This window comes from Chanodichthys erythropterus, chromosome 19 (assembly GCF_024489055.1).
Source record: "Chanodichthys erythropterus isolate Z2021 chromosome 19, ASM2448905v1, whole genome shotgun sequence".
NCBI lineage: Eukaryota > Metazoa > Chordata > Actinopteri > Cypriniformes > Xenocyprididae > Chanodichthys > Chanodichthys erythropterus.
In genome coordinates, this window is record NC_090239.1 from 17,493,077 (window position 1) to 17,520,285 (window position 27,209).

The 27,209-nt window shown below is 38.1% G+C and overlaps 1 protein-coding gene across 1 annotated transcript in view; it reads right to left on the reverse strand.

Moving 5' to 3' along the window:
• The window catches only part of wnt3 (wingless-type MMTV integration site family, member 3), a 33,987-nt gene continuing 6,778 nt past the window's right edge, over positions 1–27,209 (reverse strand). The window contains exons 2-4 of the mRNA XM_067368995.1: positions 13,319–13,560; positions 5,102–5,367; positions 1–480 (exon numbers count right to left, since the gene is read on the reverse strand). Of these exons, the coding sequence (XP_067225096.1) occupies positions 1–480; positions 5,102–5,367; positions 13,319–13,560 (988 nt within the window). The remainder of the gene's footprint in view (positions 481–5,101; positions 5,368–13,318; positions 13,561–27,209) is intronic.

Sequence of the window (27,209 nt, forward strand, 5' to 3'; positions counted from 1 at the left end):
TTATTTACAAGTGTGCACATCGTAGACCCTCACACACTCCTGGCAGCTGACGTAGCAGCACCAGTGGAAGATGCAGTGGCATTTCTCCTTACGCTTTTCTGTCCGTGTGTTATGGCCACGGCCGCAGCACAGCAAGTCGCAGCCCTCTATGCCATGCGACGACACGTTGCAGACGCGGTCACGGGTACCAAACGAACCCGTCTCTGGGTTTGGCTCGCAGAAGTTGGGAGATCCCTCGTAGTACACCAAGTCTCGCTCGGTGGGATGTTTGAAGAAGGCATATTTGGCGCGTAGTGTTTCCACCCAGCCTCTGGACTCCCTGTGTTTCTCCACCACCATCTCGGAGGCGCTGTCGTACTTGTCTTTCAGGTAGTCCCCCAACAGCCTGAAGTCAGGCTGCGCCCACCAGCAGGTCTTCACTTCGCAGCTGCCTGACAGTCCATGGCACTTACAGCGAAGGTGCATGTTTTCCAGGATAGTCTGGAAAAGAGAAAACATTGGAAATTTGATGTTAGTTTGGTATTAGTTTGTCATCTATCAAGGACCACTTAAAATTATTGAGATTTGTGCCACTTAAAAATTAAATGGCTGAATAAATGATCATAAGTAGACATTTGATTTAAAAAAACAAAAACAATTTAAAACATTTTAAACTATTTAAACAGTTAAAAAACAATCTGATTCACATTTTAAATTGCAGTGAATAAATCATTTTAAATGCATTTGCCAACAGATCACGGTAACCATTAAAAAAACAAAAAAACAAAAAAACTCCCTCTCACACACGCCACTTAAAATAGACTTAAGATGGTCTGTCAGTGGACAATCTGACAGAATGTGCCATAATTAACTTTTTCCCCACCACTGACTGTTCTATGCCTTTTCCACGCCATTTTCACTGTTATATGGTAGGGGGAGCTATTATGCATCTTCTGAAAGAGTACAGAATTTCCAGATCAAAATGCAGGTGAAGAAGCAGAAACAATATGTACACATATGTAAGTTACGCAATCATCAATCATTAAATGGCAAAGTCAAAACTGACTGTGTTACTGAATAAAATGTTGACCCAGGAAGAGGTATAGAATTGTGCAAGCTTAGGTGTATTGATGGTCTCAATCTACTCGGACTATGTTTTGACTGTCGTTCTGAATCTGATCCGGACATAATGTCTTTGTTTTTGTGTTTTTGTGTTTTGAGTTTCAGACCAGCGAATGGAAGTAGAGAGGAGGTTTCTTTTTGGAAGTTGGAGTGTCTTTTCATCACTCCAAGATTACTAAGGGTTTATCTAACCAGTGATCAAACTTAGGGTGTGTTCACACTTGTAGTTCGATTTGCTCCGGACCAAAAAAAAAACATTTAGTCCTGGTCCACTTAGCCATCATATATCATGGCATGTCAAGCCATTGGCATTTTTAATACCGAACCTAAAGATACTAAACCTAAAGTCACATCTAAAACAATTCTGTGTGCTTGGCTAAATGTGCTCGTTGCACACGGATCAGGCATAACATTATGACCACCTTCCTAATATTGTGTTGGTCCCAGTTTTGCTGCCAAAACAGCCTTGACCCATCGAGGCATGGACTCCACTAGACCCTTGAAGGTGTGCTGTGGTATCTGGCACCAAGATGTTAGCAGCAGATCCTTTAAGTCATGTAAGTTGCGAGGTGGGGCCTCCATGGATCGGACTTGTTTGTTCAGCACATCCCACAGATGCTCAATTGGATTGAGATCTGGGGAATTTGGAGGAGTTGTGCTCCTCAAACCATTCCTGAACCATTTTTGCTTTGTGGCAGGGCGCATTATCTTGCTGAAAGAGGCCACAGCCACCAGGGAATAGCGTTTCCATGAAAGGGTTTACATGGTCTGCAACAATGCTTAGGTAGGTGGTACGTGTCAAAGTAACATCCACATGGATGGCAGGTTTTCCAACAGAACATTGCCCAAAGCATCACACTGCCTCCACCGGCTTGCCTTCTTCCCATAGTGCATCCTGGTGCCATGTGTTCCCCAGGTAAGCAACGCACACACACTCGGCCTTCCACGTGATGTAAAAGGTCTTCATCAGACCAGGCCACCATCTTCCATTGCTCTATGGGCCAGTTATGATGCTCACGTGCCCACTGTTGGTGCATTTGGCAGTGGACAGGGGTCAGCATGGGCACCCTGACTGGTCTGCGGCTATGCAGCCCCATACGCAACAAACTGTGATGAACTGTGTATTCTGACACCCTATCAGAACCAGCATTAACTTCTTGAGCAATTTGAGCTGTAGTAGCTCATCTGTTGGATCGGACCACAAGGGCCAGCTTTTGCTCCCCAAGTGCATCAATGAGCCTTAGCCGCCCATGACCCTGTCACTGCTTCACCACTGTTCCTTCCTTGGACCACTTTTGATACATACTGACCACTGCAGTCCGGGAACACCCCACAAGAGCTGCAGTTTTGGAGATGCTCTGACCCAGTCGTCTAGCCATCACAATTTGGACCTTGTCAAACTCTCTCAAATCCTTATGCTTGCCCATTTTTCCTGCTTCTAACACATCAACTTTAACAAATTTTCACTTGCTGGCTAATATATCCCACCCACTAACAGGTGCTGTGATGAAGAGATAATCAGTGTTATTCACTTCACCTGTCAGTGCTCATAATGTTATGCTTGATCAGTGTTTGTGCGTAGCCTACATATGATGGTATTTTGACCAGCTGAGAACTCGTGAAGAGCTTATAAAATATGTGAAGGAGTCAAAACCGCGACAGAAATCCCTCTGTCACACACAAATGAAGATCTGCTGTGAGGAGACGCAGTTCGGACGCCTATACTGTACTGTATTGTGATTATGACAAGAAAAAACAGGTATGCTTGAGCATTCTGTCCTTTTTAGGGTCGCATCTTGTGACATCACGTCCAGTTTTTGGTTTGTTTGCATGTCTTTGGTCCGTGTTGCATTCATATTTCATTCGAAACGCACCAGAGTTCGTTTGGAAGTGGACAGAGGCCCATATTTCCAGGGGTCTCGGTCTGCATGTTTGTTGCACTATCAGAGCAATCACAAACATGCCAAGTGTGAACACACACTTAATCTGAAATGTTGCTTCTTGTTTAATAATTGTTGAATAAAAGCATTATACAACTGTATCTCAGTGCATATCATACTAAATGTCATCACATATTATGTGATATTGTTTGATTGATGTGATTATTGCCCGTATTGTCACCCTGCCCCTTCTAAAGCATATTCTTAAAATTAGAAGCCACATACGAATTCAACAACCTGGACTGCAAGCTCTTTTACATGCTCTCAGGCCACAGGTGTTGTTCAGGTGCAGAGCGTGCAGACAGGCCCTTGCAGTTCTCGGCTAATTCTCTTCTGAAGTCCCGCTTAATGGAGTATGCCATCGGCACTATATCTCTTTGTTTTGGTTTGTTTGCCTTAATTTGCTCGCTATATTTAGCTGCAGAATTCCCCAGCTGCGGCGGAAGGCAGGTGTTTGCAGGTCCCTGGGGGTCTAGTTGGGGCCGCTGACATCACGTCCCAACTCTTTGGGCCCTGGGCGGGTCCCTGAGGCTGCGTCGAAACAATGGAGTATGCAAGGGTCCTGACAGGGCCGACTGTCTCAGTGCCTGCTCCTGTGGTCCCTCGCTGATCAAAGCGGCGGCCTGTTGCAGTGTGGTCTCGCCTATTGCCCCTTAAGCACTTTTAGCGCAAAAGACTCCAATTCTGAGTCATGACAGCAGCAGTGACGGGCTAAACCCTGAACCCCAGTGTTATTCTTCCCTCCCTGCCTTCTTCAAACCACCAACTGAGTTTACGCCTCTGTCACGGATCCAGTACAGATGCAAGTTATGAAAGGATAAGAGAGGTAATTACCCGGTAATTTCTCATGAAAATACCAGTTTTAAAGTTAAAAGTCTCTCGGAAAAGGGATCAGGAGGTTTTTGACAGATCTGCGGTGCATTAACACCTTTGTGAACTGTGGGGTAAGACCCACCCAGAAGTGGCACAAGTACAGCTTTGTTCTTTGTTTGGTTATCATGAACCGACTGGCTTAAAGGTGAAGTGTGTAATTTCTGTGGTACTACCGGAATCACAATCAGTTTCAATGACCTGACTGGTACAAAAACAACACTTTGCTCAGCCAATCATGTGAGTTTTGGGCGGAACTACCTGTTTGTCTGAGCAATGACAAAAAAAAAGCAGTTATTATTTTGCATTTCTATTTGGTGTGACGCACAAATTACACACTTCACCTAAAGTGATTTCACAAATATGGTGTGTATTCTCAGCTTTTCTCTTTTCACAATACATACAGTATGTCACCCTTCGGCATGTAAACGGCAGACACAATATTAAATTTCAATAGTGTAATGATGATATCCAGTGGTACCAAGCAGAGAGATATATAAGGATACCCAAGTAAAGGAATACACAATATGGCTATAAGTATGTAGACACCTAAATGTCATACCTTGGAATGAATTGGGTTCAACGTCATTAATTAGAAGAGGTTGTCCACATACTTTTGGTCATGTGATGTATTTCTCATTGCTGTTTTCAACATGACATCCATGACACTTGCAATCGTGACTACAAGGTACAGGGTATTTAAAATACCATTTTTCTATTTTATCTGATTGACAGCACTAATTTTAATATATTTTGAAATGTAATTTATTCTTACGGCAAAGCTGATTTTTTTGCCACCACAGTCTTCAGGGTCACATGATCCTTCAGCAATTCTAATATGCTGATTTGGTGCTCAAGATATTTTATTATTATTAATATTAATGTCAAAAACTGTTGTGCTGCTTAATTTTTTGTGGAAAACGCAATACATTTTTTTCAGGATTTTTTTGACAAAAAAAAAACCCTGCCAACATTTTGTAATATAATGTCTTTAATGTAACTTTTGATCAGTTTAATGCATTCTTGCTGAATAAAAGTAATAATCTACTTTTTAAAAATCTACTTAGCCCAAACTTATGAAAGATATAGTGTACATATGGAATTATTCATTAAAAAATAGCATACTTACAGAATACTTACAATCAACATTGTTTTTTTTAAATGAATTAGAAAGATCACGGGTCTCTTACCATCCGTCCTGCCTCATTGTTGTGCCTGTTCATGGCACTCCGGGCATCTGGTCGGTTCTCACGAGCATCGGCAAACTCTCGAGACACCAAAACCCCAAACTCAGCATCTTCACTGCAACCACCCCATTTCCATCCCTCTCCCGGCGGGCCTTTATGGTGGGAGTCACAGCCGCACATTGTGGAGGTCCCCTCTGCGCACGAACGGGTCACTGCAAACGCCACTCCAGCTGATGCAATCGCATGAACAAATGCAGATTCTCTTGTGGCTTGAGAGAAGAAAGAGAAGGAAGTGGTTTGATGACATTTGTGTAAACATTTCAGTTATAAGTCTGTTTTAGTTTCCCATGTTTTTCTGACAGACATAATCCTGGTCCAAAGCCTAGTGAGCTGCCTACTTCTATGCAAAGACTGTTCCGAAAGGTAGGCAACTTACTTATGTTGCCTACTTAATTGGATGCTTCACCAAAAATGAAAATTCTGTCATTGTTTATTTCCCGTGATGTTATACTGAAACTTTGCTTTCTTTATTCTGTGGAACATAGAGATGATATTTTTGAGAGAGGTTTTTTTTTTCATTCAATGGAAGACAAAGGTAGCCAAAACGTTCTTCTTTTATGTTCCACATGAGAAAGTAAGTCATAAAAGTTTGGAACAACGTGAAGGTGCGTAAATGATGACAGCATTTTTATTTTGGGGTGAAAAGCAGCATTGCGTGTATTCTCTTTGGAGAAGGCAGTCCCAGAATGCACTGTGATGAGTTCAGTGAAAAATCCAAGATGGCGGATGGGTTGAGAGAAATATTCACTATTTCATTCACTACCAAAAAGTATCAACTTTTTTTTTAACCCATTTTTTGTGAGTGCACACTATATATTTATGCCTGTTACAGTAGAGCTTTGTTAGCATCATGCTAATTGCAAACTCAATTGCGAGTTGAGTCTCCAGTGCTATTCCCCTTGTGTAAATCTAATAGATATAGGAAGTTATTTCATTTCTGCAGTGATCATGTTTTTTAATGATCATTATAATGTGTGTGATGGGCATTTTTGGTATTTTTTCCTTTCGAGGGGGGTTGGAAGTGAAGGGTTAATAAACTCAATCAAACACATCCTACATGAGATTGACCAGATATACAGAACATAAGTAATATTGCAACTTATATTTGTACAAAAGGATGCGAATGCGCAAGTGAACTTGACTGTGCTTGTCTGTGTAACTCCCATTGTGGATGCGCACCTCCCGTGACAACCACTCTGAAACGGGCAACTAAAGCACAAAGAATTTACAGCATTCTATTGCAATAGTGTTCTTATTAGGGCTGGGCGATATATCGCATGCAATTATCACGCGCATTTCGTCAGCAAAGCCGGTTCCCTGATTACCGCTAAATCGCCATCACCTGCTTTCAAATGGAGCGGCATTTAATAGACAGAGCCGTAGTTCACTGACAAGCTACGCAATATCGCGCTCATTATCGAAGGCGATTCATCTGCGATATGAACGCGATATTGCGTAGCTTATCAGTGAACTATGGCTCTGTCTATGAAATGCTGCTCCATTTGAAAGCAGGTGATGGCGATTTAGCGGTAATCAGGGAACCGGCTTTACTGACAAAATGCGTGTGACAATCTCATGCGATATATCCCCTATATCCCCTATATCCCCAGCGATATATCCCCAGCCCTAGTTCTTATTATTATGTTATGTATATAACAGATTGGAGCTGCACATCTTGCACTTGTATTTTCGTTAAAGTGATTACAGGCATTATTGCGCACTTTCAAAGCCAAAGTTTCACTTTAGTTCTACGGTCTGGACTATAGCCGGCATGCTGTCCTAACACTAACCAATCAGACCTCAGGTACCACCCAAAATGCCGCAATAACCAATCAGAAAAGGATAAAAGGATTTTTTAAAGTCACGCCGATCATCGTTTTCATGATCGATCATTGCTGTTACGTTCAAGTACTCGCGCCCATCAATGTATACTCCTCTCGACAGAATTAATTGCCTTTCAAGGACAATAAGGTATAAATTCTCACGCCACATGGAGTTTCTGCATATCGAGAACATTCCAAATCAGTCATTTATGAGGTTTCACGACAGTTAGGACGCTGCCTTAGAAGTCATGTAGCTAGACAACGCGACAGCTCACTGCATTTTGTAACTGAACTATCGTCTGTCCTGAGGCTCTTGTAAAAGGTTTGAAGGAGATCCCTGCCTCTTTAACTGTTGCCCTCCCAAAAGTCTCTCATCTATCTGTGCTGTGTCTTCAGGGCATGGATCATTTTCTGTGATGAGCTCTGGAATATACTGACGAGGTGTTTGAGTGCTGCGCTGTAAACTTCTCTGACAGCACCGGGACAATTGTTGATCATGTCGCTTGTGGCTAATGCAGCCCGAGGTTACACTGACGTTGTGTCATCTCAAAGGTGTGCTGGTTTCTCTCTGGATAATGTTTCAGGAGCACCCCCCCCCAATCTCCCACCAGTCCGAGCCCTGCGGCCACGTGTGTGAAAGCCAGCAATAAGTCTGCGTGTTTGGTTTCTGAAGGCATGTGCTGAGAGATGGAGTTACGCCCCCTTTGAATGCAACAGCTTATTATGTAACCAGACACCATCTTTCACAATCGCAGCACACTTACTGTGGCTCACCAGTTCTCTTGGTCCCCACAGGAAAAACTGCAACTCAACCAACCCAATACAACTTCATCACCCCAAATATTTAAGTGCCTCTAATGACAGTGGTTCTCAGACCGAGTTTGTCAGGGATCAGTAAGGCCTATAATGGTGTGAGATTATCTAAAGGAGCGCCCACACACATGGAATATGCTGTATTGTGAGTAATGTAAATTTGTGCCTGTTCACAATGTATTGTTTAGATGTCATGGTAACGTGTTATTGTTTTAGTACATTAATTCTGTAAGTCTGTCCAGCACTTCATTCTTTCTTTTTTTTCATAAATGTCCTCCTTAGTTAAATATTGGAGTATTTTAAGCTTTCAACTGTTTTTGCTCATGCATTAAAAATCAGTGAGGCTCAAAACAACATTGAACACCACTGACTAGTTGTGTGAACAAAAATGGGAGACTTTTTTTTTTTTTTTAAATACCTTATTTGTTTTTACAGAAGAAAGTCATATAGGATTTGAATGATGTGAGAGTGAGTAAATGATGACAATGTTAATTTTCAAGTGACCTGTTCCTTCAAATCCCTAATATACTGCAATGAGCTCAGTGAAAATATAAATCCATGATTGCGATTCAAGCTGCAAGTTGTAGTGGTAGAGAGTTTCTTTTTAATCACTTATTACATTTCATGATGGTTAGGACGCTTTCTTAGAAGGAAGTTGTCTATGTAGACAGTAGTGTGGCAGCTTACTACACTCTAAAAAAAAAAAAAAAAATTCCTATATAGCACTAAAAGTGGTTCTTGGCTTGTAATCATAGGGGAACCACTTTTGGTGCTATGTAGCACCATATCTTTAAAGGTGATATACATCACCTTTGTCAAATGTTGCTATGTAGAACCCATAAGAGGTGCCATATTGCATTTTATTTCATCAACAAAAATGGTGCTAAACAGCACCACCAGTGGTTCTTTGGCTCGTAAAGAACCTTTAAGGGGGCTTAACAGGTTCTTTGTATGGCAGGGGTGCTATATAGCTCCTCAACCACCCCAAAAAACCACAGAAGAACCGTTGAAGAACCATGCAGGGGCTTAACAGGTTCTGTATACAGTAGCGGTGCTATATAGCACCTCAGTCATCCCAAAGAACCGGTGAAGAACCACTGAAGCACCAAGATTTGGTGCTATATGGCACTTAAAGTGATTCCTCTATGATTACAAGCCAAAGAACCACTTTTAGTACTATATATATATATATATATATATATATATATATATATATATATATATATATATATATATATATATATATATATATATATATATATATATATATATATATATATATATATATATATATAGCACTATATATTTTTTTTTTAGAGTGTAGGCTTTGGTAGCCTATCCTGAGGCAAATCACAATTGTCAAGACCATCAATCAACCAAACAGTTTTCTGATTTTTAGTCCGTATTTACGAGGTTTGAAGTCATATAGCCAGCATCCAAATATGCCTACTTCCCTGAAAAAGCATTCATAAAACAATTTGAGAAAAGTACCTGGATACCCTATACTTCTGAGATTCTGAAGTACACATCCAATGGACACTTTACTATCCCATGATGGCAGTGAAGTGGTGCAGCTTACACAAGTCACATGACAAAGCCAACATGCGGCTGTAGCACATCTGGATTACATTCATACTATATAGAACATAACCATTGCAAAGTTTGTTCCTCTTCCTCAGTATGTGATTTAATTGACAACATTACTACAATATGCCACTCTAAAAAAAATGCTGCGTTTAAAAACAACCCAATTTGGGTTGAAAATGGACAAAACCCAGCGGTTGGGTTAAATGTTTGCCCAATCTGCTGGACAATTGTATTTAACTCAACTATTGTTAAAAAATTACTGTATTGCTTGCTTAAAATTAACCCAAAATATGTTTGAAATGAACATTTACTATGTGTAATAAATGAACAGTTATTACTTAGTTTAATGAATAATAATTAAACAATAAACATTTATTCAATTGCTTATTAATACGTTCACATTTTGATTATTATTATTGCCTCTAATGTGTCTGATTTTTAATTCCCAACTTATTTTGGGTTCATTTTAAGCCAGCCATATAGTGATTTTTAAACAGTAGTTGGGTTAAATAAAACTGCCCAGCATGTTGAGCAAACACTTAACCCAACTGCTGGGTTTGTCCATTTTCAACCCAACATTTTTTAGAGTCTAGTATGCTCCTGAAAACTAAAAAAATCAATACAATACTTTCTCTTACAGAAAAATATTGATTACTCATCCTGCACTGCAGATTTTTCTCCAATCAGATCTCTCGCTCTAGAATGAAATTTTAACTAATTAGCAAGTAGCAAATTATGGTTCATGACTGTGACATAACTAAAGCTGAAGGCTTTTGAGGCTAACCCCATTGAATATGTCCCACCCAAACTTCCTGTTTCAACAGGAAATGCATGAACACAGGACAGACAACTGTGTTCGACAAGCAATTTCACAGGGTCTTTAAGACATTATGGATATTCGTTGCCGCCTAGCTGTTTCTCATGAATTTGCAGACTCATCTCACCCCTGGTATTCTTGTTTTATTCTTGCAGGAAGTTCATGTCCGCACAAATAGACAAACAGTCCTTTTTAATAAAGGTTGTGTTTGGGCGCGCACCTCTCTGGGTTTGTAGCCAGAAGGAGGCCCAGTTGGTTCTGGCAGGCCCAGCTGGGTTCACCACAACAGAGAACTGTGAGCTCTGGGCCCCAGGAGCCCTGGCCGAGGGCCAAGAAGAGCGCAGCTCCCGCTACCTGCTGGGTCCATGAATCCGCCTTTGTCTCTGTGTTGTCACACCGTATTACCCACACAAAAGGGCCCAGCACCCCGCACCCCATAGCCCAGTTCAGTGCTGCCCAGAGCAGGGGCTGGCATTCCCAAAAAGGAGTGACCCCCCCACCTCCTGTGACACACATACACAAAACACACATACATCTCATACCAGCCACTATGCCAAAATATTCCAAAGCGTTTAAAAAATCCAGTCAGGACCCTTTCGGCCAATCCAAACGCAGGCAGAGAACCTTCTTCCTTATCTTCACCTCATACTGTCCATCTCCTTCATCCTCTGCTTATCCCCCTCTTGAGTTCCCCCTGCCTTCCACCTCTCTTCCTCCATGATGGGGAAGGATGGGAGATTCCCTTTCAGCCTGCTTTCATGACACAGTCAAAAGGGCGTGTGAATGGGGCGTCCGTGGGAGCCGGGCGGTAAGAGGCACACAGGGATGGCTCATACTGGCCTTCATGCACAGTAGGGGTCGAAGTGAACCCTCTAGCCCTTTTCTATTGCTTGTAATCTCATTTGGCCTCCCTTCTCTTTTTCTCTCTCTCTGTCTCTCCCTCACTTACTGCCTGTTCCTGCCCAGGTCCTGCACTGCGGATAACTGCTTTAGTATCTTAACCATCCTGAATATATGTGATTTCGTGAGGGAGAGACCCATTTAGCATCCGTTCTGTCACGACTGGGAATCGATGTTCTGTCACATCCTTTATTAAGGAAATTATTTATTAGGTAAAGTTATTCTTGTCCCCTTCACCTCCATTTTACAGAACCATTTGCATCTAGAGTATCAGAAGATTTCTGGAAAACCCAACAAATTTAATGTCAATCAAATGTTTATAGCAAGATTATTTTTTTTTTTAAGAGCCATGAAATCACTCAAGCAGTTTAATTTTCTGTGTTGACATGTTTTCTATTGAAACTGCAAGTTTGGGTGTGGGACATATTGAAGAAAGTGTTCACTTTTATATAGGTTTATGTTTTAGCCATAGTTTTTGTCTTTTTATAAAAATTTTCTTTAAGTCTATTGAATATTTCATCATAGCATAATTACTCGTTCTTCCATTGCATTTCAACTGAAGTTGCAAATAAATTTGGTTGACAAAAATAACATTTCTTTAATTGTTCATTTAAAAAAACAACAGACTTAACTTTATATTAAACATTTAGAAAAATTCATAAACCTTTACAAAATATATTAGGGAAATACAACTGGTGAAAAATGTTCTGCTTGATTTACTTAAATATGATTATTATTATTATTATTTTTGCACAATTTTATTACGTAGATCAAACAAGACTAGTCTTTGTACAAACTACTTAATTTTTCTGTCTGTTGAAAGACAATTTGCACATAAAGTAAATTTAATTTTAGCATTTCCCTAGTCATATTTTTTGTGTGTAGTTTAAGTTTCCTTTGCAATACTTTTTACTCAAACAATATAATACTGAATTAAACCACTCTTATAAAGTGTATGCTTTACTTAGAAACATCTAAGTAAATAATACAATAGATATTGTGTAGACACCATATCTACATAATAGAAGTAATGCAGCACCTGAACATGGAGACTTTAATACTTTGGTACACAATACACAATGACCGTAACATTCGATGGATCGTTTTTGATTATAATTGAATGAATATTAAGTGGAGAATGAACTCCATGGGTCACAAAATGGCAAGTTACTAATCCTAACAACAAAAGAAATGATAAAACAGTGTAAATACAGCGAAAAATTGTATTAATGTTATTAATTATTCATAACCCAGTGCATGATGGGAACACCAGTATCAGAAAAGTTAAGTAGGTTTTCCTTAATTTTATAACGTTGAAAAGCTTGAATTGAGTACCACTATAGAATTTACTAAGGTTTTTTTTAATTCTTGCCTGAACTAACCTTTTCATGTAGAAATTACATTTGTTTTTTTTCTGTAGTATTTACTTCACCATAGAATAATTTTTATCAGTGTACTGAATTTTTAACAATAATTTTAACAATGATTTAAATTCAGGTGTTTTGGAGACTATTTTAGTACACTGACTTGAATGTAGCATGCTATGAAACAGTATTCCAGCACAATAATGTCTTGCAGTATTACTTTTGTCATCATATTTTCGTCAACAATATTAAAATAGTTTAGTTATCATCATTATTTTTAAATGGTTCATTTGCTACTAAATAATGATTTGCTACTCTAAAAAATGTTGGGTTGAAAATGGACAAACCCAGCGATTGGGTTGTTTTAACCCAGCAGTTGGGTTAAATGTTTGCCCAACCTGCTGGGTAGTTTTATTTAACTCAACTATTGTTTAAAAATTACAGTATTGCTTAATTAAAATGAACCCAAAATATCTTGAAAATTAACATTTATTAATATGTTTAATAAATGAACATTTTCATTTAATTTTAGATTCATTTTAAGTCAGCAATATAGTCATTTTCAAACAATAGTTGGGTTACCCGGCAGGTTGAGCAAACATTTAACCCAACAGTTGGGTTAAAACAACCCAATTGCTGGGTCTGTCCATTTTCAACCCAACTTGGGTTGTTTTTAACCCAGCATTTTTTAGAGTGTAGCCTGCTGTAACTTTTAGGAGTACACTAGCATAATGGTTGAACTCAAAGCATATACACCTAGGCTAAAAGCAGTTTTGCTATGTAGAAAATGTGATTATTCTAATGGCAATTTAAATATAATACGTTTGGTAGACTTATGTGTGCTGTTAACACATACCTTTATCAAGTACTGGTCCAAATATGGCTAGATTGTCCTTGATAGTGGTGCAGTTCCACCTGCGGCCACGGAACTGGTGCTGACATTCCTGGATTCCCAGTTTGACTCCCTCCGCTACACTGGGCATGATCTCAATGTAATTGCGGCAGAAGCGCAGTTGTTTTGGCACCAAGCCAGGTATGGAGCCACACAGGATGGGTTGTGATCCTATGGATGAGTACTGCTGCCCAAGGGCCAGGGACCTGAAACACAAGAGTGAAGATTAGACCCATATCTGGACACACTTGAAATCTTTTACTGGAGGAAAGTTGTTCAGAGTGATTATGTAATCTAATCTTTTAGTTAATGTGTATTTTTTGTCACTATTATTATAGTTTGTATAGTTTGCATGTTGGTTTAGTATTATATGTAGATTGGATGTTAGTGTTGGAAAGTAGTGATCTAGTCAGTTATTATACCATCAGTTATAACCTGTGCAAGAGGTGGATTTTTTTCTGTGTGGAAAATAGTGAAAGCTTAGAATATTTATGTCTTTGCTGATCCAGTTTTTAACCCAAATCTTTGTGTGTGTGACTGTGACATTAGATATTTGGCTGTTGTACGTGTGTTCATGTGTGTGGTTGTGTGCAGTAGCTGAGCTGACAGCAGATTTCCTTCTGCTCCAAACAGTGAGTTGCTCAATGGTTTTATGAACACTTCATGGAAACAGGCCCAATCTTTTAGTTATTCCAGATACTATTGTACTTTCACATTGATAAATAATTTAATTGCCATCTTTCTCTGTCCAAAATAAGAACGAAATCACACAATTGTGTACATTAATATTAGGTGTAACCCTTACCCATTTTAGCTCTTCTTGCTGATTATCGCATAGTTTTAAACAATTTTGCGTGTGATTTGCCTGTTCGATAACATATGCAGAACACACGCTCTGACTGGAACTGTAATAAGTCAAATATTCAGTGTTGTAAATCCTGTCAATGTCTGGAAAAGATTCAGTTGTATAGCAGAGGAATCTATTAGCAGTTCTGTCCTCATTTTCTCACAGACAATGCTATAAAACATATCTGCGTGAACCTCTGAACCCACTGACTCCTTATCTGTTAATGTCGCATTCTGTAAAGATCATTTAAAAATGTATAATACAAAAAGTTCAGACTATAAATTCTGATCAGATGAGCCAATGCAACTCTTTAATGCTCTAAGTACCTGCCAAACCATAAAAAGCTACTTTGCGGAAGAATTGTTTAATCTGATTGTTAGTAAATCAAATTCAGCTGTCTTTTATCATATAGCTGTGGACATTAATTTATAAAACAATATGGCGTATGAGTCGTTAGAAATGGAAGTAACTATATTTTTTTCATATTGTGACGTATATTTGAAACGGATTACCGAAAATGAAAAAATATAGGGTGAGAGTTCTATGCATTGGTTGTTGATTGGATGGAAGCAGGACTGAATTTTTAGTTGCTTGTAAGAAACGGGCAGGTTTATGTAGACAAAATGATTGAAGATGTCTGTTGTTTCCCCGGAAGGTTGGGTTTAAATTTCGATTAAGAGTTGTGAGGTAAAAAAAAATGAAAATGAAACATATGCACTGAAGAATTTTTCACAGTTCAATTACATGCATCTAAAAAAGGGGGTGAATTCAGCCTGATCTCACTGGAAAACGTAACTATGTTACGAGGTTGAGATTTTGTATGAATTCGTATAATTATTAGAAAAAGTAAGCATGGAGGTCCACCCCTAAACATAACCGCCACTGGGATGCAAGCAGGTTGTACGGAAACGTGCAAATGAGATTGTACAAAATCATAGGAATTAGCCATTAGTTCACCAAAACGTAACATAGTTTTGAATTGCCATGAGATTGCGTTGGTGATTTTTCATTTCATGCCAACGTTAAGGGATTTTCTATGGAAGCCCGTTACTACAGTGGCCCAGTAGTGCACAACACAACGAAATTAAAAAAGCAAACATAAGTTCACAACACAACGAAATAAAGCCACAACACAATGGAATCAAGCCACAACATAACTTAGGGGCTCTCAGAGCTCGGTAATATTACTATTCCTTGCCACTGTTCTATAAAGTTGACGGTTTTACAAATATATCAATACCATGATTAGTTTTAAGTATGTAAGCATTGTATATCGACATGAAATATTAATTAAAAATCAACTACGTTCACAATAGCTTCATATTTATACTTGTGAATGATTTGACGCGATACCATGGCGCATGATAAAGGGAACATCCACTAATTCCACCAAGTGGTTAAAACGTATAATTTGTATTCATTAAAATTACTTTTAACATTTAAAAACAGACATATTCAAATTCCAAAGGTTGTTAGTTCCTGTTGGTAAGACTGACAAGCTTTGGAATTTGAATATGTCTGGTTTTAAATGTTAAAAGTAATTTTAATGAATACAAATTATACGTTTTAACCACTTGGTGGGATTGGCAGACGTTCCCTTCATCATGCGCCGTGGTAGCGCGTCAAATCATTCACAAGTAGAAATATGAAGCTATTTTGCACGTAGGTGATATTGAATTAATATTTCATGTCGATATACGGTGGTTACATACTGTTTAAACTAATCGTGGTATTGATATTACTGCGTGCCGACTCTATAGAACAGTGGCAAGGAAAAAAAAGCTCTGAGAGCCCCCTAGTGGTCGGGAGCATTTACGTTGTGTTGTGGCTTAATTTCGTTGTATTGTGGCTTTATTCCGTTGTGTTGTGGCTTTATTCCGTTGTGTTGTGGCTCGATTTCGTTGTGTTGTGAACTTATGTTTGCCTTTTTAATTTTGTTGTGTTGTGCACTACTGGGCCACCGTACGTTTCCACCACTAAATAAAAAAATAAAAACAGTAATTGCCACTTCATCTCAGAATTCTGACTTTTTAGCTTGCAATTGCGAGTTTATATCTCAATCTCAAAAAAAATTCTCACAATTGCAAGTTATAAAGTCAGAATTCGGAGATATAAACTCGCAATTGCGTGATATAAAGTCACAGTTCTGAGATATAAATTCGCAATTGCGTGATATAAAGTCACAGTTCTGAGATATAAATTCGCAATTGCGTGATATAAAGTCACAGTTCTGAGATATAAATTCGCAATTGCGTGATATAAAGTCACAGTTCTGAGATATAAATTCGCAATTGCGTGATATAAAGTCACAATTCTGAGATACAGATGCAAGGAAAAAAAGTCAGAATTGCAAGAAAAAAGTTTCACACAGTTGTGAGTTTATATCTCACAATTGTTAGAAAAAAAGTCAGAATTGTGATTATATCACACAATAGCAAGTTTATATCTCAGAATTCTTACTTTATAACTCGCAATTGTTCGAAAAAAAGTCAGAATTGTGATTATATCACACAATAGCAAGTTCATATCTCAGAATTCTTACTTTATAACTCGCAATTGTGAGAAAAAAAGTCAGAATTGTGACTTTATCACACAATTGCGAGTTTATATGTCGCAATTCTGACTTCATAACTCACAATTGTGAGAAAAAAGTCAGAATTCTGAGATAAAATGTCGCAATTACTGTTTTGATTTTTTTATTTAGTGGCGGAAATGGGCTTCCATAATTTTCCATTAACCATTCATGAACTGGGGTCCCAATAAAATGACTCTACACTGCCAAATATATATTTTTGTAATTTTTTTCTGATCCTGTGAATTTAAGCAGCAGCCTTGAGTGTGCAAAGACTGTATTCCATGCTTTTATGATGAGATATGCTGCCTGGCAGCGCTGGCATAGACGCTGTCTTGTGGGCCAAAGGTTTACCTGGTTCCCCCTTCGGGCCAGTGGAGGATCACACCTATTAGAGATCAGCCGCTCACGATGACCTCAGGCCCCCCGCGGGGTGCAACCCTATCACAGCGCCAATCTCTCTGACAGATGAGTGTACTGCTGCACCCCTCGCACACAAAAGCCCCAGCATTGAAGTCAGAATAGAAAAATCCCCCTCAGAGGCTTCTCTGCTTTTCTTTTGCTCTCCTCCCTCGCTCCAGTTGTACATTCTCTCTGTTTGATGTTGTGTGAAACTGTGAACACAGAGCTGGGAGATGTTAACGGGCTGCCAGGTATCAGAGGAGGTGTGAGAGGTGAGTCTTTGTATTAGAGGAGCCAAGAGTCTTATGTTGAGAGAACGTGCGTGTCTTGCTGCCTTTGATGCATCACATGGGTGCGTCATAGCACTGTCAACTTGTAATTGAGTTGACGTCATAACACTGATGTTTGTGTCTGCATGTAGGTGAAAGTGGAAGTGTTCAAACAGCTGCACAGGTAAACATTACATGTCTCTGTTATATAAAATTCCATTCTACCATAATATATGGTAAAATTGTCAAACACATCCCTTAAAGGATTAGTTCACTTTAAAATGAAAATTACCCCAAGATTTACTCATCCTCAAGCCATTCTAGGTGTATATGAATTTCTTCTTTCTGATGAACACAATTTCAATTGAGAGATTTAATGTCTTTTATCTCCAGTTGTGGCTGGAAGTCATTTGTAGTTATTGTGTTTCTCTTCAGTGATTCTGCTTGTTAACAGCAGGTGTTCATCACTAATACTCAATCATAACTTAATTAATCACTTAATTATCTCATTAACTATAACTCTCCTTCAGTGATACTTTAACACTATATAGAGAGTGACCATAGGTAATCTGAGCAGAGTTGATTTAACTCTGGGGATTTTGCTGTGCAAGCTTTATAATGGCAGTGAACGGGACCAATGAGTATGAAGCTCAAGAAACGGCATCCATCCATCATAAACATGCTACACGCAGCTCCGGGGGGGATAATAGAGTTCTTCTGAAGCAAAGCGATGTGTTTGTGTAAGTTTTTTTTTATTTTTTATACAGACGGCGTAGGATGTAGCGTAAGCGTTTTGAACTGCGAGAGGTGTTACACTTTCTTCGTAAGTTGAATACGGAAGGCGGTCTGGCAGAAGCTACATATTTTACTTTATAACCTGTTAAATATGGATATTTTTCTTACACAAATGCATCAATTTGCTTCAGAAGGCCTTTATTAAGCCCCCCAGAGCCGTGTGGAGTACATTTATGATGGATGGATGCACTTTCTTGAGCTTTACACTCGTTGTTTCCCATTCACTGCTATTATAAAGCTTGGACACATCAGGATATTTATTTATATAACTCCAATTGTGTTCATCAGAAAGAAGTAAGTCATATACTACACCTAGAATGGCTTGAGGGTGAATAAAGTTTGGTGTAATTTTTATTTTAAAATGAACTAATCCTTTAAAGCAGCGGCTCTCTTTTTTTTTGTCAAAGGCCATTCATTGTCCAACTCAATATTCAAAGGCCCCACATAGGCTAAGATATTTCCTCCAGTATTTCTGCTATAGTTATGACAACACTGCTTGCAATGCCAGCAACTGGGAATGTTGAAATATTAAATTAATTAAAGAAGATTCAAGATTCGGATTCAGTATAAACATACAGTCAATAAAAACGAAAGTTTTTGAGGATAAAAAAAGACTTGATTTAATTTTTTTCTTGAAAGTTATTTAATATATATTAAATACATTGTGTTTTTAGGATTTTAATATAATTAAATCATTTTTATACATAATTAAACGAGGTCTCCCAATGGGCCCTGACCCCTAGCTGAGGATTACTGTCTTAAAGGGATAATTCACCCCATAAAGAAAGTTCTGTCATAATTTACTCACCCTCATGTCATTCCAAACCTTTGTGACTTTGTTTCTAATCTAGGACACAAAAGAAGATGTGTTTTTCCACACAATGAAAGTCAGTAGGGTCCAAAAGAACATTTGGAATCCATTGACTTTCATTGAATGGACAAAAAACAACCAATACATTAAAAAAAAAAAAAAAAAAAAGATATTTTGTGTCCCACAAAAAAATGATAGTCATAATGGATTGGAATGAAATGAGGGTTAGTAAATGATGACAGAATTTACTTTTTTTTTTTTTAGTTGAACTTTCACTTGAAGGAAGAGCAAGCAGTGCTTTTTTTTTGCCTGTATTTATCACTGTAAGCTTCACTGTTTTCCATCCAAGAAGCCATGGTTACAGTATGACATTTTTTTATAGTATGTCATTCATTTTCTCCACCATGTATTATTCCTATCAGTTTTGATTTTTATTTTCTAAGTGTCTGACAGAAACCCCAGCCCCTTACATAGGAACTTACTGGAAGCAGAGCCTGTTTTTCTGCTATGTTTGCTGACTGAGTAAGTGGCATAATTACACATTTGGTTGCAGTGTAACTGTCCATTAATCTCTCACCCATGTGGATGATTAGTGTGTTGGTGTGTGCGTGTTGTGCTCAATGGTGGATCAGCCTTTCTCGGCCCTCTACTGTGCCTATGCTCAGGTAGAGACTCCTAATTAGACGTGGATGCGTTTGATTTAGTTAATTACTAAACCACATGCTTTGATACAGACCCGAGCCTGCTTTCATCGCATGCTTCACGCCCTTCGTGATCTGTGGTTTGTGTGGTTTTGATGTGCACCATTGACTATGAAGTGGATGAGAAGAGGAACACGTCAGTGTGGAGTGATCGCAAATGTTTAAATACACACCAAAACCGTTTTGAGGAAAGAAGGGTGCGGCGACACAACTGAGTAGGGAATACAAACATTGGGTTGATATGAGTTGCTAATTTGTCTGCTGGAATCTGCTACTGCAAGGAGACACAGTGAAGCATTAGGGTCTAGCAGGTGCTTGTCTGAGCAAGTTTAGGGCCTCCTCTAGCCTTCAGGTGTTCTCGCTCACTTTCCGTGCTGCTGAGTGGGTGGTGACTGCGGCGCAAGATGAAAATAATGACGCAAGCATTAATGAGCCATTGCAAATCACAGCTACAAGGATTATGAAGTGAGGGAATTCCTCTCTACACAAAACAGAGAAATGTTCTTTCGCCATTGGCTAAAGATTAAAGGGATACCCACCCAAGTCTCTTGAAAATATCTTTTCAGTATAATGAAAGTGAATTAAGGGTTGTCATAATAATTAATACAATTTTTATTCACTTTTATTCACATATAAAGACAAAAATTTGACTCAATGTTAATATGAAGGAATTTTCTATATTGATATGTTTTCCCCATATTTTGAATTATGCATTGCATTGTGTTTTAGAGTTAAAGGACATGTCCAGAAACTTAACGCATAATGTCCTGGCAGAAAATTAACAGTATCTTTTATGTTTTTCTACTGATTTTTTTTCTTACAATGCATTGACCAGCACACATACATAGAGCACATCATATATGGTAAATTGAAGAGCAAGCGTACTTGACAAGAGAGAACATACCTTACTGGTTCTCACGCATCAAGCAAGCACATTTGAGCTTCTGGTTACCATATTTGGTGTGCTCTATGCATCAAAGTTTATATGTGAATAAAACTAAATCTGCTTATCATACTGTATAAACTTTTTGAAGCATCAAAATTTTGGTGGAATGGACTTTCAATGGAGGGACAGGAATCTCTCAGATTTCATTATAAAATATGTGTTTTGAAAAATAACGAATCATTCAAGTTTGGAATGACTAAATGAATACATTTTCAATTTTGGGTAATTTTGGTCAATTTTGGTCTCTTGAAAATCTCTGTTTACTATAATGAAAGGGAATGAGAACATAAGTTCTCAAGCTCCAAAATGACCAAAAAAACATAATAAAAGTAGACTGTATGCATCACATTTACTATATCTGAAGCCTTTAGAAGCTGTGCTACAGTTGTGTGAAGATTAAACTGAAATTTAAAGTGTTCATTTCTGTCATTAATTTCTGAGCCATACATAGGCAGCAACGATATTGCACCTTTTGAGGTCCAGAAAGGTAAAGGCCGGAACACACCAAGCCGACGCCGACGAACTAGTAGCGATGAAAGCAGACTGTGGGGTTGGCTCACGTCAGCAGCGTCTGTGTCCAAAGTTGCCCTGACACACCAAACCAACGCTAGACAGCCAACGACCAAGTAGCACATCCGTTCTGAGCCTGCTTGTGATGAAATGTCTTTCTGAACCAGCAGGTGACAGTAGCTGAACAGCCAATCAGAATGATTAGATGGCCTGACGGACTGACGAGCTCTGACACCGATTCAACATTTCGAATTGGCTGAAAAAAGCAGACGAGGACCAACTTCAACCAACGGTGCGGAACACACTGAGAAAACTTAGTCGGCCGACGAACAAAAACTGCCCGACGGCCGACTATCGGCTTGGTGTGTTCCTGCCTTAATAAAGACATTGTTAAAACTGTCGACGTGACTGCAGTGGTTCAACCTTAATATTATGAAGCGACGAAGATAGTTTTTGTCTGCAAAAACAAAACAAAAATAACAACTTTATTCAACAAATTCGTCTGTCCCCTGTCATACTGCTACGCTACGCGTTTCGTTGCAGAGCAACGTTTACGTCCAAATGACGGCTCAGTATTGCCGTGTGCTGCTGACGCAGGAGCCGGCCAATACTGAGCCCATGTTCAGACATAAACACTGAAGCTCTGCAACAAAAATAGCAGAGCTTCTGGACCTCAAATGGTGCAATGCCGTTGCTGCCTACATGTGGATTAGATACCCTCAGATATCATCAAAAATATCTTAATTTGTGTTCCGAAGACAAACGGAGGTCTTACGGGTTTGGTACGACATGACGGTGAGTATTTAATGACAGAAATTTCATTTTTGGGTGAACTAACCCTTTAAGTAATTATTTAATGAAAATCTTTCGCCCTTGCTTTCCTTGGTGTTGTTCATGAGTGAAGTAACGATTCCTGTGAACGGTTTCATAAACATAGCCATAGCCATAGACATTTTATGTCTTAAAAACTAGTCTGACCAACTATCAGGTAATCAGTCTTTTTTTTTTCTTCCTTTTTTTTTACTTTTTGGATTCAAATTAGGCCAGAATACTTTATGTAACTGACTTTGGCATGAAAAAGTTTTGATAGTCTTTTCTTCCCTATTGTTACTTATATCCTAGTGACAGGCTTCTTGAACAAGAAAAAATGCAGGGCGGGGCTTGATTTTGTCCATCAGAAACTGATTGGATCGTTGTGGTTTGCTATTGCTGTGATGTCATGTGAGTGACAGGTTGTCCCGCCCTCACACCAGTAAACACATCATCAGAGAAGAGATGTAGTTGCAAGTGAGAGGGGAAGTTGGTTCATGAATAAACTTAAGTTCCAAGCACATTTTTCAAAATTTTCCCTTTTCTGTCATACAAAAAGTCATACAAGTTAGAATCATTATGAGGGTGAATAAAGATAATGGAGAAACTATCCCTTTAAGTTACATATATATATATATATATATATATATATATATATATATATATATATATATATATATATATATATATATATATATATATATATATATATATATATATATATATATATATATATTAGGGCTGTCAAACGATTAATCGTGAATAATCGCATACAAAATAAAAGTTTGAGTTTGCCTAATATATGTGTGAGTACTGTGTGTAATTATGTATATATAAATACAAACAAATTAATGTATATAGTTAAGAGAAATATCTATGAACAAAATATTTTTATTTATATATAATATAAATTATATAAAAATATAAATAAATATATATACTTGTAAATATTTCTCAAATATATACATGAATGTGTTTGTATTTATATATGCATAATAATTACACACAGTACTCACACATATATTAGGCAAACTCAAACTTTTATTTTGTATGCGATTAATCGCGATTAATCGTTTGACAGCCCTAATATATATATATATATATATATATATATATATATATATATATATATATATATATATATATATATATATATATATATATATATATATATATATATATATATATATATATATATATATATATATATATATATATTATATTTACTTAAAATGAGATTAATTAGTAAAACATGCTGATGTATTAGTAAGTCGTGGGAACGAATTTTTAATTCGTGGCCACGATATACATAATTTTTTCCCCACGGCATGTGCGGGACTAGACAAAGCATTTTTTATTGCCATTCTCCAAATGTTTTTCAGCTCTCATGCATTCACCAACTTCTCCAAAAAAGTGGAGATGAGGCACCTGTCTATGACCACACTGCTGAGTGTTCTGTTTTTGTCCAGAGGCAGAAGAAATAAGAAACTCTTTGAACTTGTGAGTTTGTGACATCCGACCCCTGGAGCTCTTGAGGTTGATGCCTTGTTAAAGCTGTGTTTGAGTTCATTACAAGGCCACAGCTTTGGCCTGCTACCTCAGGCCCCAGACAGGTCAGGGAACATTCACCACACATTCCTGGCCAGCTTCTGCTCTTCTTGAGAGCTGCTTGGAGATACAGTGAGGTGTGTTTTATATGAGAGATCTTTACATTTAGGCTGCTCATTCAAATATAAAGCTTTAACAAGTACTCTCATGTCTCATCACAGCTTAGATGTATATCACTTTAGTGTTCACTCCCATAAAGCATCTTTGCCTGTCTGAGCAGCATGAGCTCAATCTCTACTTTGACTTCTCAACAAGAGATTAAAGTCACGGCTTATTCAAATCCCAAACGTCGGTCAAGATCAACAGCACGTTTAAAGATCCTCTGTATTATTAGGTATGGATCTCTGCTCTTCCTCAACTCATACTTGACATTATAAGACAGGAAGAAGGAGATTTTTGGAAAATAACACATACCTTTTTGTGTCAAATGTATGGAAAGCATGTGTGCCTTAGGCTGGATGACCGAAGAGAGGCTCGGAGAGAGAGAAACGGGGAGGAGAAGGATTAGAAAGAGAATCACCCTGTCATAATCAGTTTCTCTATTGAATGATGGAACATTTGTAATTTAACAAATGCCTCTAATTTAAATGTCAGTAATATAGTCTACATTTGATTAATTTACAATTTCCCATTGGGCAATACAGTATATTCTCCATTTCAGAGACTTGTGGAACATTACAGTATTTATGGAAAGTATCACTTGAATTTTCAGAATCATATTTGGAATTTTATCAAATATTCCAAGTTGTATCTATTTCAGTTTAATTATATGCTGCTTTAATTTTGGTCAGTTGCCTTATTATGACTTGAGCTCATTTTCCACTAACTTAAAAAAGCCTTAAAAAAAGAGAAGAGAGAGAGAAGAAAGTTGTTAGCCTGAGGATGGGGCTTTTTTCTCATTCATTCTGTCAGAACAAGAACACAAGCTCCATCAACAGTTTGGGTTTTTTCTCGCCACAATTTTGATTGGCATTTCAACTGCTCGTGGCTTATCAGATTAAAAAAATGTTATCCTTTGAAAAATGTTCAAACCTGTTTTCTGTCTCTTTTCTGCTCTGTTCTTAATGACACCCCATGTATCCTTGCTAGTGTGCGGCGCAGCGAAGCACTGCTGCAAATGTGTGTCATTGTCGTTGATTAATGTGTTGTTGGGTGTCTGTTTCTGTGAATTTTTCGTGGGAGGTGCCCACCCCATTGCCTAATGTAATGATAGAAATAACAGATGTTAATTTATTTCAGTGAATTGGTTATTTCAGAGAAATGTTTTTCAGCACACTTGCGAGCAGAATCAACTGCATGCTGCAAATGCTAGCAAGCTAACTTGAGAAGCATACTGAGAGGACAACAGGTAGTAGTTACAAGCATATGAAAGTTATTTGAAATAAAAACCATATCCACCTGTAGGACTGTGGACACATAAGTCACAGCAGCTTCCAGACAGTAGAGTTAGGCCAACAGTCTCAGTACGGAGGTTTCCAGATAAGTTTAGCTCCTCTTTGGCTAAGACTTTACTTGCTAACTTCTTAGATACCTTGTATACTCAGCAAAAAAAAGAAACATCCTCTCACTTTCAACAACTTTTTATCCAGCAAATTTTTTAACATGTAAATATTTGTAAAATATTCAAGAACTGAGACATAAACTAAACAAATTTCGCAGACATTTGACATACAGAAATGGAATAATGAGTCCTTGAACAGAGCGGGGGTCAGTATCAAAAGTAACAGTCAGAATCTGATGTATCCACCAGCTGCTTTAAGTACTACAGTGCATCTTATCCTCATGGACTGCAACAGATTTTCCAGTTCTTGCTGTGAGATGTTACTCCACACTTCGAGTTCTCGAACACTGGGGGGGACATATGGTTAGACGTGGTTTGCCATTGCAAGGACGATCAGCTGTTCTTCCTGTCTCACTGTAGCACTGTCTTAGGCGTCTTACATGACGGACATTGCAGTTTATTGCTCTGGCCACATCTGCAGTCCTCATGCCTCCACGCAACAGGTCTATGGCATGCTCACGCAGATCATCAGGGACCCTGGGCATCTTTTTCCTGGTCTTTTTCAGAGTCAGTGGAAAGGTTTCTTTAATGTCCTAAGTTATTGGAACTGTGACTTTAAGTCTGTAAACCTTTAGGGTCTTAAGGACTGTTCTATAGGTGCATGTGCAGTATGGTTCATTGAGCAAGCATGAAAAACATTGTTTAAACTCTTTCCAATAAAGATATGCAAAGCCTATTTGAATTTTACATAATTATTATTAAAATACAGTAAAATGAAAAAGTTTATATGTTCAAATTTTCTTTTCTTTGGTGGGGCAGGTTTTAGGAAAGAAGGAGTGTGGCTGGAATTGGGGTGGTCTAATTCAGTGGCAAATGCTTGTCTTATACCCCTTTACCAAGCATAATGCAAAGTTTGGCAAACAGTTCTTTTGTCCACACGGAATGAGAAACTGCTCAACGTAACACAATCACAGCCAATCAGAAAATATTTGATGTTTAACTAACAGGACAGATATGGACCAGTGAGATATGGACAGAGCTTTACGCAAACACTGGACAGGATAAAAATTTAAATAAAAAAAAAAGATTGTTTTGAGAGTTGTTTGTACAAAAAGTATATATGTATTATACATGTACTTGGTACAATGTTGAGTGTAACGCATTACAAGTAACACAAGTTATGTAACCAGATTACTTTTTTCAAGTAACTTGTAAAGTAACGCAGTACTTTAAATTTAAATCAAATTTAATGAATGCTTTGCTTTTTTCCCCCCATTTATAGACTGACCCCTCTCCTGTCCCCATGTTGAGAGAAACCGTGCACTGTTTGAACATGATGGTTATTGTAGTTCTAGACTAAATGTGAACATGCATTTAGATTTCTCACTTGCTCTAAAACAGTATCCCTAAAAAAGAATAATGCAAACTCAGAATATTAACAAACCTGTAATTAATTGTTAAATAACATCTCACTTTATTAACCAATGTCTTTTCTGCTGACCTTTGATTATCCAATTCAACCATACTAATTAGAAAAAAATGACTTTAGATAAACATCACATTTTTTTTATTGCTGAACTTTCTTCTCCTGTATGCGCCCTTTTCTTGTGCAATCCAGAATGGCAGCATAGCTGAAAATGTTGTTTAAGCTGCGCCCTCTAATATACAGGTGTGAATTTGCATTTCCTTCAGCCTGAGGCTTATTCATTTGACTTTTGGTGTGAAAGGGCCTTTACATTTGTCAAAAATAGAACTTTTTATTATTTTATAAAAACAAACAAACAAATAAACAGCCCAGGTGAGAAAAGGTAATGCGTAACATATTACTTTCCATAAAAGTAACTCAATTAGTTGCTTGTTTTAATGAAGTAACGCAATATTACAATAACAAATAACTTTTTTTAAAAGTTATATTTATGGGGTTTCTGTGCCTTTATTTGGAGAGGACAGTAGAGAACAGACAGGAAAGCACTGGACAGAGAGAGGGGGGGTAGGATCGGCAAAGGACCTCGAGACGGGAATCAAACTCAGGTTGCCGTGAACGCATTTGCACCATATGTCGGCGCGCTAACCACTAGGCTAC